Genomic DNA, 18,219 nt, shown 5'->3' with positions numbered 1-18,219 from the left:
ATTGGGTCCTTCAAGCCAGTTAATGTCAAATAACAAAACTTGTATTTCGGATATTAAAGTATTGACTTCTGTGATGTGTCTTAGCATCCTTGATAGTTTGGTACGGAGAGATAGGGGTTTCAGCTTTCCTTCTCACCAAATGTAACTAGGTAGTTCCTCAAAAGTGCATATTCCCACTAAAAAGAAAGTGAATGTATATAAAACCTAAAAGATTTTTCAATGTAACCAAATAGATTTTTTTTTAATTCACACTAAAACAAAATACTAAAATCCATTGTGCTAAAAATCCCCTGGAAATAGTCATTTTTAAAAGCCTGTCCAACAAAGCAACAAGGAGGAGAGATTACACTCTTGTTGCAGCCCCTCACTATCAGGGTTAACCAAACAGTTTTAGTCCTGCACCCACCCCATGTTCCCAAGAAGTAGTCTGTTAAAGTCGTTGAATAATCGATAAAGTTAACTGTTACTAAAAAGGTTTATCGCAACAAGCAGTTCCTTTTTAGAAGGAGAGAGCGCTGTAAACTGTGCATGCTCTTGCATTGCTACGGTCACTCAATTATGATTGTAAATGTCGGGCTGATTTTATTTTTTTCCGGGAGTACCAGCAAGAGCCAAAATTGCTGTTGGGTTTGAGTTCAAAAAGTACACTTGTGTATAGGCGCGTTACGAATACCATATCATATCATAAGAAATGTGGTCACCAGTCTGCCGCCAGTCTACCGCTTATTCCAACCAATTCCAGCTCCACCCCATAGCTGTAGCAAAACAGGTTTGCGAGGAGATTCGGCACAAGCAGTTAGTCTGCCCTGCAGCATTCACAGCAGGCTGCAGGCTTTCCCTCACAGGCTTTGTCGCAAGGGTTCACTGGCTGGATTACATACGTGTGCTGCATCTTCCAATTGCTTCAGGGAACAACGCCGGGAACAACGCAAATGGCGGTACCGTTATTTGCTCCTTCCCCATCCCCATTGAGCCCTATGGGGGCTCGAATGGGAATGGGGAATGGTATTTGGAATGGGGACTTGCCGGGTCCTCCAGGGTCGGAATGACCCGGTAAGTCCCCATGGCGCATACCCGGACCCGGTACCCGGTAAGGGAGTAGCCATGCCGCTAATAGCGGCATGGTTACCTCCTATCGTGTAATGAGGCCCATTGTGTCATTCAGATCGGGGAAGCGCGATGCTAAAAGTGCAGGGGGAAGAAGGGAAGGTGAAGTGCCAGGGAGAATTACAAAAATAAGATCATGGGGACATTGACAGAGGGATGCGGAGTTAAAATGATAATTACTTCCCACATCTGCTGAATTTTAAGGGTTTTGTTGCATTACATCTGATCACCTTTACTCTCTCTTAGCTAAAGATGTTTCATTGAGATATATGTGCACTCTTTGAGGCAGACTGGCAGTATCAGCATGGAGCTCAGATCTGCCCTTATTGACGCCCCTAGAGATTGTCAAAGCCAGGTTGGGATTGGTCCATGTGATAGAGGTGTATAAATGAGTTTGAGGAGTGTAACCGTGCAGGGAGTGTGCGCTATAGACACGCAGAGATCAAAGAGTGACGTAGGCATGAAACTGCCCACGATCCAATGTGTGGCACGAGTGTGGAAAGCTGCAGGTGCTATGGAAGTGAAGGTGTATGTACCAGCTTCATGAATGTAGGAGGTATGATACACAAAGTTCTCAGGAGACGGTGAGTGATGGTGGACAAGCTTCATCGGGACAAATGCTGCGAGTTGTTGGGAGGAGTCGCACTATATGATATGAGCACCTTGGCCTGTGACAGGTGTTAGCTCGCAAATGCTGTCAATATCTGACTTATGGAGGTGAGGCTCTGCATATCATGAGATTCTCTTGCAAAGACATGGAGGATTTAGGCATAAAATGGCAGGACATGCCATCTGATGTCAATACCTGGCATATAGTGCGAGTATCTCGAAGTCCACACCTGGCATTTGGTTGCATACATTGCCCCTTGATAAGCGATGGAAACGCGTCGCGGGATTCGCGCGTGGAGACAGGGGCCAATGGCAGCCATGCAAGGCTAGTGTGCACTTCCTTCTCTCGCATCTCAAAATCACCGGTTACGTAGCCAGCAGGTTTGAGTATCCACTTGCCTCTACAGGAGCAACGCCCCTTTGCTTGTAAAAGACCTGCATAAGGCATTGGAAAGTATAAGCTTAAGGACTGGTGTTGGGGTGGAGTTCCGTCTGCATCGATGTGTGGGCGGTGGCTGCAAGAGGGTGAGGGGCAGGCTCCACAGAGTCAAGCCGAGAAAGCAGTAGCAGTGTCCTGGCAATTCCATCCTTTGCAATGAAACGCTCCCTAAGGTTTTTTTGGGGGGGGGGGGGCACTCTCTGCGGGGTTTTTCTTAGGGAATTGTGTCAGTCAAAGCAAGTTGGCAATAAAGTAATCCGGCGTACCGCGCCTGCGCTACAGAGTTCCTTCCCCAGGTGGTCCTAGGCCCCCTGCAGTGCGTTTGCTTTAATAACAGCCTACGTGTTCTAGGTATTTGAGCTAATGTGTGTCAATTTTTATCGCTTTTGCGAGTATTTGCGGAGATAACAACGTCCCTCTGTCGTTTAGGACATTTTGCATGCAGTCCTGTTTTTCTTTGCATTCTGCGACTTGTAGTTTAGCTTTTTTTTCAGTATAAATCCACGTACAAAAGTCACAGTATGCAAATAAAAGTAACAGTACTGGATATGCACGACCTGAAACATGTACCATGTTGGTATGTAAGTGTACCTGGTGGTCAAGCTTTATCCTGGGTGCATGCATGGCCTCCCGTGCATTGTGGCAGTGTGATGAAATTAAATGAAATTGTATTTATATCGCGCTTGTACAAAAGTGTTTCAGAGCGCAACCAGGAAAAAAGGGAGGGGAACAAAAAAGAAAACAGCAATCTTGCTAGGCCCAGTGACATTAAGAAAGCGCAAGTGCATGGAAAAGGGGGAAAGTGCATGGAGGGGGAGGGTGGAAAGTGCGGAACGGAGGAGAGAACAGAATCAATATTAAATAAAATAAATAAGGGTGATAAACCATGGTAGTGCAGCCAGCAAGTGGCAGGTGAAAGTTAGGCAGATAGGGTATATCTGATAAGTGCAGAAGAAACGTGGGAGGGGGACTGCATGGGTACAGATACAGAACCCTAGTGCAGAGGGTGGCCTGGAGGCAGTGCAGGAGGGTGGCGGGGTGAGCAGGCACCTGGGCCCGAAAGAACAGAGGGTGGCCAGGGGACAATGCCAAGAGAAGAAACAGATCCGCAGGGGATAAGGGGGGCAAAGGCAGAGGCAAAGAGGAAGGTCTTGAGCTGCTTCAGGAACCAGAGATGGTTTTCCTCAAGTTTCAAGGTGGCCGGGAGGCTGTTCCAAAAAGAGGCACCAGCCAATCAAAGAGATCTACCCCCAGCTCGTTTCTTTGATGGGAAGGGAAGTACGAGCCCCTTTTTAGTTGTGTCTATCGCGCCACCAGTACATCAAACTATTCATTGGAGTAGTAGGCAGATGGCGTGTGAGGGGGTAGACACAGGTTTTGGGTAGCGCTTCGGCTTATTACGCTTCCATTGATTGCTCATTGCCATGGTAATCCCTATGGCCTTTCCCATGCACTATCTGCCCCTCCCCACACAAAACGACCACCCTCGGGATTACTTTGAGATACATCGATCATGGCGTGGCACCAAGGTTTTACATGGCGTGCCAGTGCTATTTCTAATGAGTCTTCCGTGAGTTCATGGCTTACTTGCAGCTGTAAATTTGCCCCTCGTGTAATGAAAGTGTCTTAACAAAGTGTGCCTTCAGCCGCTTAAGTTATACTAATGTGTGTCCTTGCATCTGTTCTTTGCACTAACTCCCTGTTAAAAACATGCATTAAACCTTTTGGATAGTGTATAGGTAATGGGCATTAGCCAGGTATTTGTAGCATATGCCACCTAGGTACTCACACCACATTTCACCTGTCACCATCCTATGGCACGCTAGTCCCATAATGCCAGAGCCTGGAAAAAGCATGCCTAAACAAAACACAAAGCTGTTGGCTTTGCCAGTGCTTGTTTTAAATTCCCAATGACACTTCATGTGGCATTGGTCCTTCTCCAGGGCCTACACTGGCAATCAGTCTTTTTCAGTGCATGACATTTTTGTGTTCATGCCAATTTTTTAAAATACAAGGACATCCTTTTTTTCTGGCCTTTATTTTTTTACTCTCGTAAGAAATAATGTTGGCAGTTCAAATCATACTACGGTGCCCCTGATATGCCAGCCGCCGTTTTATTGTGAGAGACAATGCTTTCTCACACAGTAGAGCGCCAAGAAACCACGCAGGTGGCAACAGTGCGCGGTATAAGAACCTTTGACATAGCATAACAGTATGCACACGATAAGCACTGCCATCCGCATTCAGACCTAAATCTCATAGAAAAACAAGAGGCAAATGGCCGGAGTGTGATTAAAGCCCGCTTTATTTCGAAAAGGTGTCAATTCAAGTTGCCAAGTGACTTCCACATTTTTCTTCAGAAGCGCGTGTTGGGGGGGTAGACGTTCATCCTTCTGCTCTGAACCCGGCTTTTAACGGTACTTGCTGGTCAGCACTTCTGCCACCTGGCACAGGAACTTGTCCAGCGAGCAGTGCATGGCGCAGGTTAACAGCTGTGGCATGTGGATGCCGATAACAAGCAAGATATTATGGCCCAGCCTCTGAAAGAAACAAAGAAATACAGCATTAGCAGGCGCGGCTCACTGCGATGACGCAACCGCCACCCTCGCGCGCCTCTCTCCACTCGCTCCAGGATAAGGGCCCCACCAGCTTTGGACTCGCTTCCCCCTTCAGCAGAAGCCAAACGCCACCCATAGGGAGGGGGGCGGGGCCTAAACCCCGACGGATACCATACAGACTGATGTTAGAATGCCCGCCGTCATGCACATACATGGTGGACGGCATTACTGCTTCATTTCTGGCTGTGGGTGGGAAAAAAAGCCAAAGGAAAACCCGGGAACTCCAAGATTCCCGTGTCCTGTTACCACAGCGGCCAGAATACCTCAAAATACCTCACAAAGGGCCATAGGAGCCGATTCCTGGATTTTTTTTGCATGGTTCAATGTGATGTTGCACTGCTGAAAAGTGACTTTGCACTGCCAACACAAACCCCGATTCATGGAACTGTGCAAAGTGTATTTTTGTAGGGCAAAGTCAGTACAAAGTCAATTTTGCAGTACAAAATGACGTTGTACTGCAAAGTCACTTTTCAGACGTACAAAGTCGCGTTGAACCGTGCAAAAAATGCCATGAATAGGGCCCACAGTCTCATCTGCGTTCTTTCCCTGGGGGTTAAACATGGTTATAATGAGCCCGTAAGCCTTTAACATCCTTCCAAAAAAGTACTGCTCTCCATTACTTTCAATGGGATGAGCCACCACCTTTTTGTCTGAACGACGGATTCTGGTAAGCAGTCTAATGAAGGACCAGAGAGCAAGATGCCAGAGTCCAGTCCAGCACTGACCATCCAAGACCAAACTTGCACCCAATGGGCTCATTTCATAAGTAGTGCTAAGTGCAAGGAAGGGACGCATATTTAGCCTAGTCCTCTGCGTGCCGATTTCCATACTTACAAAATGGAGTGCAGAAGAAAAGTGTGAAATCGCCCTTATGCATTCCTTCCTTGTTTGTTATGCTCTGCTCTTCTGAATGTGTGAACACTGCCTGCCTTTTACGCTTGGCAGGTGGCATTTACCAGGGAATCCTAGAGAATCTGCTTGATTTTAGCAGGTGCTGAAACAGGTGGATTGCACCGGTGACAAAAACATGTGCTTTTTGGAGATGGTAGAGGAATGCAGAGAGAAGATGAAATGTCTACCTCCTGCTGCTAGCCCACTCCAAATCTTACTTCAGTGTTACTTTTTGGTTAAATGGATACATATGGATTGTAAAAGGGGGGCACACACCTCCTGCACCTTGGTTCCAACCCTCACTTTTACCCTCTGAGACACAGAAAACGATCCTGCATGTTAGAAGTTACAGTCGAACGTATTGATAAGAGCTATTGTTTCTGGAACTGTAATGACACACACACACACACACACACACACAACCACACGCCTAGCAGCTTTGCAATCAACTCTTGGCTGTGGTTGGACTTACTGGGAAGTTGGTGGGGTCGACCATCAGCTCGTGGGCGTGCGTGTCGCTGAGTTTGTCCAGGCAGGCTTCGATGTTGTCTATGTGGGCGACGGCATTGGTCAGCGCGCACATCACCTTCTTGCCGTGGCTGTGCAGGTAAGAGCTTTCTTCGGAGATGTCCTTGCCGCCAAAGTAGGTCTTGGTTACAGGCTCCGAGTCAAACATCCTGTGAAGGCCAAACGGAAGAGATTGCATTGCTGGAGAAGCGGCTCCTTGGTGGACAACAGCCTCGCACACACCATCACGCGACGTCCGTGCTGTTCACACATTCATGCCATCATGCAACGGGGCAGGGGGCTGTCCAGATGTGTTAGACTGCCACTCCTGTGACCATGGGCCCTCACCATTGACTATGCTGGTTAGGGATGATGGGAGTTGCAGCCCAACATATCTGGAGAACCAAAGGGTGCAGACCCCCTGCTCTAGCGGAAAAGTGGTTGCTTCCGCTGCCTATCACCCCACAGCGTCACAAAGTACTTACACAATTCAGCCCCAACCCTACTCATACTCACAACCTATCAGGGCGCTCTAGTAAAGCCGTCCTCATTTCCATTTCCACTAAGTGCTTGTTTATCTTAAAACAGAAATGCTGGAATCGATTTTCAATTCCTGTGACAAAGTACTAGTCCTGTGTTGGTTCTTCTTTTGCTGTGCTGCACACTTTCGACTTCGGCCGAAACTACACACCCGGGTTACCACCCACTCACTCCCCATTCATCACAAGCCTTGCACCTCATCTATTCATGAACAATAAGCTACGACTGGGCCCAGACACCCGACAAGAAGACATCAGATGCAGTCACGACAGGGTCATGGAGGCGGCCATGTTTACGCTGTGCTATGCAAGTCAATCCAACGAGCAGCTGCACTCTCCATTGGATGCTGGGGATTATGGCTGACGTTTTACAGCTGTACTCTGGGATTCAATCAATTGATTGCACTCAGTGGAGCAATGTAAGGTCATTTGCTAGTGTCTGCCATGCATTCATTTACCAAAAAGCGATAAAGGAAATATGAACTATGCCATGGTTGAAGGCCTATGGCTGTTACCTGCAAAGCGCTTCTGCACCAAACGCTTCCTCGTGCCCTTTGATGTGGTCCCACGCGGACTTCACATTGGCCTTGTCCTCAGCAGTCAGCACCATGTTTGCAAGCTGTTCGTGGAGCAGATCACACACCTGATGCCTGCACTCAAGCGCAGCCCTTTAAATGGGATCTCGCCGGGGCAGTGCTTGCCCGAAGGGCCCCGCCCACTTCCCCCATGATTGGCTGCCGCAGATGGGCCCGCCCTGGCCCGGGACTGTGCTTCAGCCTCACCCTTTGGATTGATGCCCGAGGTCCCAGCAATGTTGAGGGCGTTTTTTGCTGCTTTTCTCCGAAGATGTTTTAATGATGTGCTAACTTTCATATTTTCCAATAAGCGTGGCATTGTGTATACTGTCAGCAAAAACACCATGCCCCTTTAAGAGCAATAGGAATCCGAGCACACCCGTCTGCAGATAATGTTCGTTTTGTATTCAGGAGAGCATCGGTCCCTTACATGTTGCACAATTTATTTCTGTTTAAAAACAACGATTTGAGTGTGTCTGGTTTTCCCAAAAACCTTATCACTACTTAACAATTTATAAATACATCAAAATACAAATTCATATTAAAATGCAACATACACAACATACACCTTAAAATTACATTGTTACAAAATCCTAATAATCAGAATCTTCCTACTGTTTTATACATTTCCAATATGTTTAAAAAAAACAGTTTCTTATACATTTTAAAATATCTCCTTAGTTAATATATATGTCCACTCAGAATAAGCAGCACCAGAAATAACCCTGGACTCTGCACAGTAAAGTCATTGTACACCAGAACTGACCCCCGCACCCGAACATCCACTATTCTTGCCACCACCGAACCATAATGGATGATATATTTTTAATAATTTGAATTGTTATCAACATGCTTTGTTGATAAAAGTATATATCAACATATCAGCCCAGGCCCCCTCGCCTGCCAGTCTCACTCCTGCACTGCCCGCCTGGCAACCCCTGCACTTGGGGACAGTTTTCTGTATCCCTACAGTCCCATTACCAGCACTTGACACCTGTTGTCTGCACTTACCCTTGCACTTGCCACCTGCTGGCCGTAGTTTTACTTTGTTAGTTCTCTTATTATCCCATGTACTGCACTGTCCCCACCCTCTTCCCCCTCCGCACTCTTCCCTTACCCCTTTCCATGCACTTGCGCGATCTGAATGACACCTGGCCTAGTAGGATCATTGTCTCTGTTCTCCCTCTGTTTCCCCTCCCTTGCCTCGTTGCGCCTTGAAACACGTGTGTATAGGCGCGTTATGAATGCCATATCATATCATATATTCTTTAAAACAGTTTTCCAAATCGCAGTTTTTTTAAAAAAAACGTTCCCCTACTCCGAAGCAATGGTGTTCGAATTCTGCCTCCTAAGTATTGTCGAATCTTAGCGGTCAGGTGAGCATCACTATAAAATATGAGTGGTATTTTTGGGGTCCATCGAGGGCCGGTGGGGGTTAACAAAAACTCTCAGGGAGAAAACGCCCAACACCCTCCCACAGAAGGACTCTTAATGACCTTCTCCTGCGTAGGGGTGAGGTGAGAGCAACACACTCCCCCTCCCCCCTCTGCCCCTGAAAAGCGTATTTCCTTCCCACTGAGCACTCCACTGAAGCACCACTAAGTGCTCAAATGAGCAGCACGGCCCATAGAGCTAGTTGCGGTGGTGGGGAGGGGTTGCTTTGTGCAAATAATCTCCCCCCAGGTGACTGCATTGCACGTGCATATGGTTATACCATGAGCTGGCATCTGCCCTCTGGATATATCTAAAGTGGCATACTATGGTGCTGAATGCCTGGTTATTGTCTATGGAGTTAAACAGTAAAACCAAGGCGGTAGAGAAGATGGACAGTGTAATATTTATTTATTACTCGAGTGGATCATGATGTGTTATTTATATAGCGCCTTAATCCAAAACCCTTTACAGGGCACCTATTTACATACAATATCACCCAACCGAAATGGGTACTCATTTATCGACCTCGGAAGAATGAAAGGCTGAGTTGGTCTTGCTGGGATTCGAAGCTGCAGATCCTGCTCAGATCACAGCAGTGAGCACTCAACCCGCTGAGCTATCTTACCGGCATAGCTGAGCTATCTTACAGACTTCCTGCCATGTGAAGCAATGCTTCCTAAATAACAGGCATGTACCCGGCTAGTGCCACTCCAGGGCGCTGCCCATTCTCTCTGTTCCTTGACCTCCCTGTGTATTGTTTGCTTTCGCGCCTACTCCCTCTTTGCCCCGCGCCAATGGAGCTCCCTGCCTCCATATCAAGAACTCCAGCACCATCCACTCCTTGAAATCCTGCTTTAAACACCAGCTCATGAAGGTCTAGGGGCGAACCCGCTACTTGCCACCATCTCCCGCCCCAAGACTCTGCACTGATCTCTTCCGCATTCAGCACCATGTTCCTATCCCGTCCCCGCAGTTTGTGGTCTGTCTTGTCCCTGGTGGCTGTGCAATGGCATTGCACCCAAGCAACAGGCCAGCTTCTTCTATGTTGTTCCCTCCAATGTATTACACATGTTACATGGCTGCCCCATTCCCTGTAGCCTTTTCCTTGCAAGTGTTTCTGGGTAAAGCACATTATTCCATTCTTCAATCAATACAAATAAATACCTCTAGTCTGTGCACAGCCACCATTTCACTTTTTATTTTTTTAAGTTAGCCAATTCATTCTGAGTTGGGCCTCGAAGAATGATTTTGATTGTGAATGGGCAGGTGGCCTCAACATCTATACAATGCTATGCAAGGGGCAGGAGGGTATGTTTGTGGCCTTTCCCCAAGATCCCATTTCTTGGGTGCAATTAAAAAGGTTGCGTAATATAAACATGTGCTCAGCGGTGGACTGTCCGGCAGTGACGTCTGACGATACCGCAGGAGGCCTCTGTGCCATCGATCTCTCTCGTGCGGGCACTCTGCATTTGTTATACTGCTGCACTGATCTATGTGGGCAGAGATGTCTGACGATCAGTGCCATCGACCTCTCTTGTGCGCGCACTCTTCATTTGTTATACTGCTGCACTGATCTATGTGGGCAGAGATGTCTGACGATCAGTGCCATCGACCTCTCTTGTGCGCGCACTCTTCATTTGTTATACTGCTGCACGGATCTATGTGGGCAGGGATGTCTGACGATGCCCCAGTGGGACTCGGTGCCATCAACCTCTCTCGTGCGGGCACTCTGCATTTTTTATACTGCTGCATGGATCTATGTGGGCAGGGATGTCTGACGATGCCCCAGTAGGCCTCTGTGCCATCGACCTCTCTCGTGCGGGCACTCTGCATTTGTTATACTGCTGCACGGATCTATGTGGCCAGGGATGTCTGACGATCAGTGCCATCGACCTCTCTTGTGCGGGCACTCTTCATTTGTTATACTGCTGCAAGGATCTATGTGGGCAGGGATGTCTGACGATGCTCCAGTAGGCCTCAGTGCCATTGACCTCTCTTCTGTGGGCACTCTTCATGGCATCAGTGCCATCGACCTCTCTCGTGCGGGGCACCCTTCATTTGTTATACTGCTGCAAGGATCTATGTGGGCAGGGATGTCTGACGATGCTCCAGTAGACCTCAGTGCCATTGACCTTTCTTCTGTGGGCACTCTTCATGGCATCAGTGCCATCGACCTCTCTCGTGCGGGGCACTCTTCATTTGTTATACTGCTGCACGGATCTATGTGGGCAGGGATGTCTGACGATGCCCCAGTAGGCCTCTGTGCCATCGACCTCTCTCGTGCGGGCACTCTGCATTTGTTATACTGCTGCACGGATCTATGCCGGAGGGTCTAGCTTCCAACACCTCGCACTCAAAAATTGGAATGCCCTGCCAACCTCACTAAGGAATGAAAAATCATACACCACCTTTCGCAAAAACCTAAAACCTTCCTGTTCCGCTAATGTTCTATTACCTGCATGTATAATTATGCTATTGCGCTGTAACCATAGCAAAGCAAAATATTTGACCCACTCTGTCCTCTACTACTTGTCATTCTCAATGCTGCACTATGGGCCTCATTACGACCCAGGCGGTAAGTTACCGCCTGGGCCGTGACTTTACCACCATGGCGTAAACTATGTTTACGCCATGGTGGTTGGCGGACTTACCGCCCCATTCCGAGGTTGGCGGGGCGGTAAGTCCCCAATCCCCATTTACCCTTCCCCATTCCCATTTTTGCCCCATAGGGCATAATGGGAGTGGGGAAGGCGTTAATTACGCCACCGTAAATTACGGTGGCGTAATTAACTCCATGGTCCCTTAGCGCCATGGATTTTAACACCTGCTAAAAGCAGGTGTTAAGTCCGCCATGGCGCTAAGGGACCTCGTACTCAGGCGGTAAGGGTCGGCGCTGTTAACGCCGCCGTAAAACCCTTACCGCCTGAGTCGTAATGAGGCCCTATGAGTTTTGTAATCTGCTTTACCACTGCAACTGACTAAGTTTAAATCTTACCTGTGTCAAGTTCAAGCTCGCTGTAACAGCGCCACGATGCCTCAGGGCAGTTTCTGTGCGCTTTATAAATGCAAATAAATAAAAAATAAAAAATATGTGCGCAGGGATGTCTGACGATGCCCCAGTAGGCCTCGGTGCCATCGACCTCTCTCGTGCGGGCACTCTGCATTTGTTATACCGCTGCACGGATGTATGTGGGCAGGGATGTCTGACGATGCCCCAGTAGGCCTGGGTGCCATCGACCTCTCTCGTGCGGGCACTCTGCATTTGTTATACCGCTGCACGGATCTATGTGGGCAGGGATGTCTGACGATGCCCCAGTAGGCCTCGGTGCCATCGACCTCTCTCGTGCGGGCAATCTGCATTTGTTATACCGCTGCACGGATCTATGTGGGAAGGGATGTCTGATGATGCCCCAGTAGGCCTCGGTGCTATCGACCTCTCTTGTGCATTTGTTATACTGCTGCACGGATCTATGTGTGTAGGGATGTCTGACGAGGCCCCAGTAGGCCTTGGTGCCATCGACCTCTCTCGTGATGGCACTCTGCATTTGTTATACCGCTGCACGGATCTATGTGGGCAGGGATGTCTGACGATGCCCCAGTAGGCCTCAGTGCCAACGACCTCTCTTGTGCATTTGTTATACTGCTGCACGGATCTATGTGTGTAGGGATGTCTGACGAGGCCCCAGTAGGCCTCGGTGCCATCGACCTCTCTCGTGATGGCACTCTGCATTTGTTATACCGCTGCACGGATCTATGTGGGCAGGGATGTCTGACGATGCCCCAGTAGGCCTCGGTGCCAACGACCTCTCTTGTGCATTTGTTATACTGCTGCACGGATCTATGTGTGTAGGGATGTCTGACGAGGCCCCAGTAGGCCTCTGTGCCATCGACCTCTCTCGTGCTGGCACTCTGCATTTGTTATACCGCTGCACGGATCTATGTGGGCAGGGATGTCTGACGATGCCCCAGTAGGCCTCTGTGCCATCGACCTCTCTCGTGCTGGCACTCTGCATTTGTTATACCGCTGCACGGATCTATGTGGGCAGGGATGTCTGACGATGCCCCAGTAGGCCTCGGTGCCATCGACCTCTCTTGTGCATTTGTTATACCGCTGCACGGATCTATGTGATCACTGCGCCGTTTTTACTGTGAACACTGAAAAGGCAGACTTTTTTATTTTGACACCCTTTTCACCCCATATATAGCCCCTATATAACCCCTACTCCACCCTACATTCATTATATGATGTGCCCATCCCCCCACATATATATATGGGGGTCAAAATTAAACAAGTCAACATTTTCGGTGGTCGCGGTAAAAACGGCACAGTAATTGTGCCCCCCCCATGCACGGTGCATGCACAATGAGAATGTGCAGAAACCAACAGAGCTCTGCCAACCGTACAGTGCCCGGCTGGCTGGGTAGAGCACTGGCTCCCCCTCACAATGGAGACACACACTTTGTGGCATGATATGCATCTCGGCGGCTCGGGCAGAGGTAGGTGGCTGGCCTCGAAGAGTGGGGGGGAATATCAGGAACTCCCCCATATGGAATGTGCAGCCGTGAAATGCAGGAAGTTATGATGTGGCGGGTTTAGACTTGCGATCTCTAATTGAGTCGCCCTCTGCGAGACAATCTAGTGGAGTGCCCAGGTGGATATTTCAGCAGGGCAGGCATGAATTATATTGTCCAGATTTGCAAAACTAGCATGGAACATAGTGGCGTGGCTACGTGCACAACCCACCCCCCGAGGAAAACGTGAGTACATCACTTAGGTAGTGTTCCTCCTTGCTAATTGAAACTATGCAGCACGAGAATAAGGCAACTCTCAACACAACAAAAGCTGTCCAAAAGAAAGGCCACAGGATACTAGCTTGGCCCTCATTATAAGTTTGCCGTTTCCAACCAGTTGGTCTGCTGGAATTAGCGTCAGATTCCAAGTGGTGGAAACGCCGGTAAATCCCCATTCCATGGAATCCTGCAGGACTCCATGGGGGAATTTACCTGTATTACCAGGGCCGGTAAAACAGCAGTTATTTGCCGGTAGGGTGGCAGATATACCTCCAGCTCTTAGCTGCAGGTAAATCCACCCCCCTACCGGCAAGCTAATAGTGGGCCAGTCCAGAAAAGTGCCGGTACATGTTATTAACAGCACTTTAGTTCCAGACCGGCCAACTTATAATTAGACCCATCAACAAACAGCATCCTCCTGTTCAACTTTGGGAACGTCAAGGAGCAAGTGCTTTGCCAAAGAAGGGGTAACGTGCAGGAAGTGTTAATTCCTTTGGTGAGGGAGACCGCTGGCTCCTGCTTGAGCCAGCAGTGCAGTGCAGTGAAGCACGGTGTGGTATTTGCTCTAGTGTAGTGAAGCACAGTGTGGTACTTGCTCTAGTGCAGTGCAGTGAAGCACAGTGTGGTACTTGCTCTAGTGCAGTGAAGCACGGTGTGGTATTTGCTCTAGTGTAGTGAAGCACAGTGTGGTACCTGCTCTAGTGCAGTGCAGTGAAGCACGGTGTGCTATTTGCTCTAGTGTAGTGAAGCACAGTGTGGTACTTGCTCTAGTGCAGTGAAGCATGGTGTGGTATTTGCTCTAGTGCAGTGAAGCACAGTGTGGTACTTGCTCTAGTGCAGTGAAGCACAGTGTGGTACTTGCTCTAGTGTAGTGAAGCACAGTGTGGTATTTGGTCTAGTGTAGTGAAGCACAGTGTGGTATTTGCTCTAGTGCAGTGAAGCACGGTGTGGTACTTGCTCTAGTGCAGTGAAGCACAGTGTGGTATTTGTTCTAGTGTAGTGAAGCACAGTGTGGTACTTGCTCTAGTGCAGTGAAGTACAGTGTGGTATTTGGTCTAGTGTAGTGAAGCACAGTGTGGTATTTGCTCTAGTGCAGTGAAGCATGGTGTGGTACTTGCTCTAGTGCAGTGAAGCACAGTGTGGTATTTGTTCTAGTGTAGTGAAGCACAGTGTGGTACTTGCTCTAGTGCAGTGAGTGAAGCACAGTGTGGTATTTGCTCTAGTGTAGTGAAGCACAGTGTGGTACTTGCTCTAGTGCAGTGCAGTGAAGCACAGTGTGGTATTTGCTCTAGTGTAGTGAAGCACAGTGTGGTACTTGCTCTAGTGCAGTGCAGTGAAGCACGGTGTGGTATTTGCTCTAGTGCAGTGCAGTGAAGCACAGTGTGGTACTTGCTCTAGTGCAGTGAAGCACGGTGTGGTATTTGCTCTAGTGTAGTGAAGCACAGTGTGGTACTTGCTCTAGTGCAGTGCAGTGAAGCACAGTGTGGTATTTGCTCTAGTGTAGTGAAGCACAGTGTGGTACTTGCTCTAGTGCAGTGCATTGAAGCACAGTGTGGTACTTGCTCTAGTGCAGTGCAGTGAAGCACAGTGTGGTACTTGCTCTAGTGCAGTGAAGCACGGTGTGGTACTTGCTCTAGTGCAGTGAAGCACAGTGTGGTATTTGCTCTAGTGCAGTGAAGCACGGTGTGGTACTTGCTCTAGTGCAGTGAAGCACAGTGTGGTATTTGCTCTAGTGTAGTGAAGCACGGTGTGGTACTTGTTCTAGTGCAGTGCAGTGAAGCACAGTGTGGTATTTGCCCTGTCTGTTCTCCTAGGGATACCGTTTGTGACAGAGAACTCCAGTATTGGGAGATTGTTAGGTAGCTGCCACAGTGCTGAGTCCCTGTTCTTTGTGTACTGACACACAGAAGGACTACATGTGGTTGTAATGGGGTAAACCAAAATGAACATACAACCATTCACTGAAGACCCATATAATATATCTAGGCCCATCCCTTGGTTAAAGTGAGGACACGAGCCAAATGCATGATCTTCGAATCTTAGCAATGAGAACAGTATGCAAAATGCATGGCGTTGTAGGCCTCCCTGAGGTCTTGCGCCTACAACACAATGCAGTCGCATACTTCTAGGATAAGGGGAATAGTTAGTAGGATACCTTGGCTTGTATTGGACCTGTCAACAATGCTGGCCTGAACTGGCAGATCCCCGGTTATGGGAACCTATACTCATATTAAGAAGCCCCAGTGGAGGAGCCCATGGATACAGGGAGAATCTATGTGTCTGCCCTAAAATGCTAAAATGAAAGTTGGATCAATGTGCAATCACACACCTATGCGATAGGAACTCCTAAGATACCAAGGCCAAAAGTGGGATCCCTACTTAGCTTACACATAAAGGCATCCCCATAAACCTGTACATCTGCTCCTGCACTGCCTCACACTTGCAGCAGGTAGCCTCCTAAATGCCTCCCCAAGGAGAAGAGTCTCTTTGAAGTCTCTCTGGCACGTGGCGTTCCTAAGTCTAGCAGTGAAGGCAGACAGCCCTTGTCCTGGAACGCGCACAGCCCAGTCCTCTCTCCCTTTCTCTCAGAACCATCATCATCATTCTCTACTCTCAGGGAGTGCATCTTCGGGCAGAATTTGCAGCAGACAGAGCCTCTCTGAGATCACTTTTAAGGTTAGGAGGAAGACTAGCTAAGACTTAGGCCCTCGCTACAGTTTCGCCGGGATCCTGCCGGTAATTCCAGCGGGATTCTGGCGAAACTGGCTTGCAGTTTCCACCATCCGATATCCCGGTGTTACCGGGATATTACGGGCAATGGAGATGCCGGTAAATACTGGTGCTGAGCATTTTTATCTGGCATTTTTTCCGGACCGGGGGCCTTATCCTCCCATTGATAAGCCACACCCGTGAACGCTCTTTTGCCAGAATCTAATGATACCCTCCGTTCTCCCTTCCACTTTCGCTCTTTGAGCATCCTTGTTAAAGTCTCAAATGCTACATCAGAAACACAATGGGCTACATAACGAGGCTGGCGGTAGCCGTGCCTGTAGTACAGGCATGGCTGCCGCAGTATCCATTTTTTTACGGCACCCGCGAAAGGGCATTTACCGGGTCATGCCGAGTTTGGCAGACCCAGTAATTGCCCATTCGTGGGTGCCGGTAATAAGGGACTCCCCATTCCCATTTGGCCCCACAGGGCTGAATGGGAATGGGGAGGGTGGTAGCACCGGTACCGTTTGTAACGGTACCGGTGCTACCATCATGTTCTGCTCATGGATGCCAGTACGGCCACCAGGTCAGACCTGGTGGCTGCAAGGGCACCCGCGAACAGAACTCCTAGTATGGCGGTACGGTAGCAACGGTGCCCAATTCCTCATTGTAACTCTGGCGGTAGCCGTGCCTGTAAAACAGGCACGGCTGCCGCCCGAGTTGCATTATCCCGGCGCCCAGAAATGGGCAATTAACGGGTCATTATGGCCTTGCCGGACCCGGTATTTGCCCATTTCTGGCCGCCAGAAAAAATTCTTCCCCATTCCCATTTGAGCCCCACAGGGGGAATGGGGAAGCCGGATGCACAAGCACCGTTCTGAACGGTGCTTGTGCATCCGAAATGCTGTGCTCGTGGGTGCCTTTCATTACACCAGGTCAGACAACTCGGAGTTTGCCCCTCTGGATACAACTGTACCGGCAAGCTTACCGGTACCATTGTATCTGGACCGGCAAGCTCGTAATGAGGCCCATTTTTATGCTCCTCTCTCCCAGGTTAGCCACCACCTTCCTTCCCCCTCTGCTCTTCTCCAACACCCCATCGGAGTAAAGTGTTTGTTATATAGCTTTCAGTATTTTTTTCGCCATTCTTCAAAGAAAGAAGTTGGTTTTTGTTTTGTTATACCACTTTTTATTTTTATATATGGTAAACGTTTCTTTATAATGCACCATTTGGACCCATGTATTAAATTTCTTTGGGGGACACTCTGAGAGTTAACAGACATATGTGTCTGCTCAGTTATATTTGAGATAAACAGGGTTGAATTTATTGCAATTTGTGTAAGGATATCTCTGATAAAGAAAGGTGCCTGGGTTCTTGTGCTGTGGTGCACCACCACCTGCGTTAGGGTCCCACTGGCAAGCATTGATCATGGAAAAGGGTGCAGGCTCACAGCAAATTGTACATGCACATAAGTGGAGCAGAAGACAAAAGTATCAGTCTTTTTTTTTTAAGTGGCCCTGTATGACACTTTGAAAGCAAACATATCAAGCAATCCCCACCCCTTTTAGGAGAGTTGTTTGGGGGTGATCTTCCTCCACAAACATTTGGAAAAATGGGTTTGACACCTTCGAACCGCCTAAGACTGGAATTCGGTACTTTGAAGTGACCCTGTCTTCGTGTTGCACCTTTTGGGGCCCTAGAGACTGGTTAGGTATTTTTTGCACATTTTCCCACAAAGACATATCCCTTTGAACTACATCTCTACATCTGTTTTCCTCCCTGACAAAGTAGCCAGAGTGCTCATACCTTCCTGTTCTACGTCATCTCTCTTCTTTTAGAGGGGTGGGATTTTGATAGTGATTTTAATAGATAGCTGTATGGTTGATTTGTTTAATTAAAGCATGTATTTCCATTGACCCTTGATTGGATATTCCTTTAGAATGGAACTGTGTAGTATTGCAGTTCGGGTTTCTACTGGCTCACATTTCGAGAGTAT

At 48.5% G+C, this 18,219-nt stretch overlaps 1 protein-coding gene across 1 annotated transcript; it reads right to left on the bottom strand.

Moving 5' to 3' along the window:
• Positions 1-4,442: 4,442 nt before the first annotated feature.
• On the bottom strand, positions 4,443-7,382 carry LOC138569678 (hemoglobin subunit alpha-like). Its single transcript, XM_069647866.1, has 3 exons — positions 7,226-7,382; positions 6,137-6,341; positions 4,443-4,695 (listed from the first exon to the last, which is right to left on the bottom strand). The coding sequence occupies exons 1-3, from the start codon at positions 7,318-7,320 to the stop codon at positions 4,567-4,569; spliced, it is 429 nt and encodes a 142-aa protein (XP_069503967.1). The 5' UTR covers positions 7,321-7,382; the 3' UTR covers positions 4,443-4,566.
• Between the last annotated feature and the right edge of the window lie 10,837 nt (positions 7,383-18,219).

The sequence above is a fragment of the Ambystoma mexicanum genome, chromosome 2q (genome assembly GCF_040938575.1).
Source record: "Ambystoma mexicanum isolate Mex_15411 chromosome 2q, UKY_AmexF1_1, whole genome shotgun sequence".
Taxonomy (NCBI): Eukaryota; Metazoa; Chordata; class Amphibia; order Caudata; family Ambystomatidae; genus Ambystoma; species Ambystoma mexicanum.
The sequence above is the reverse complement of the archived record's forward strand: the minus strand, read 5'-3'. Positions and strand labels throughout refer to the sequence as shown.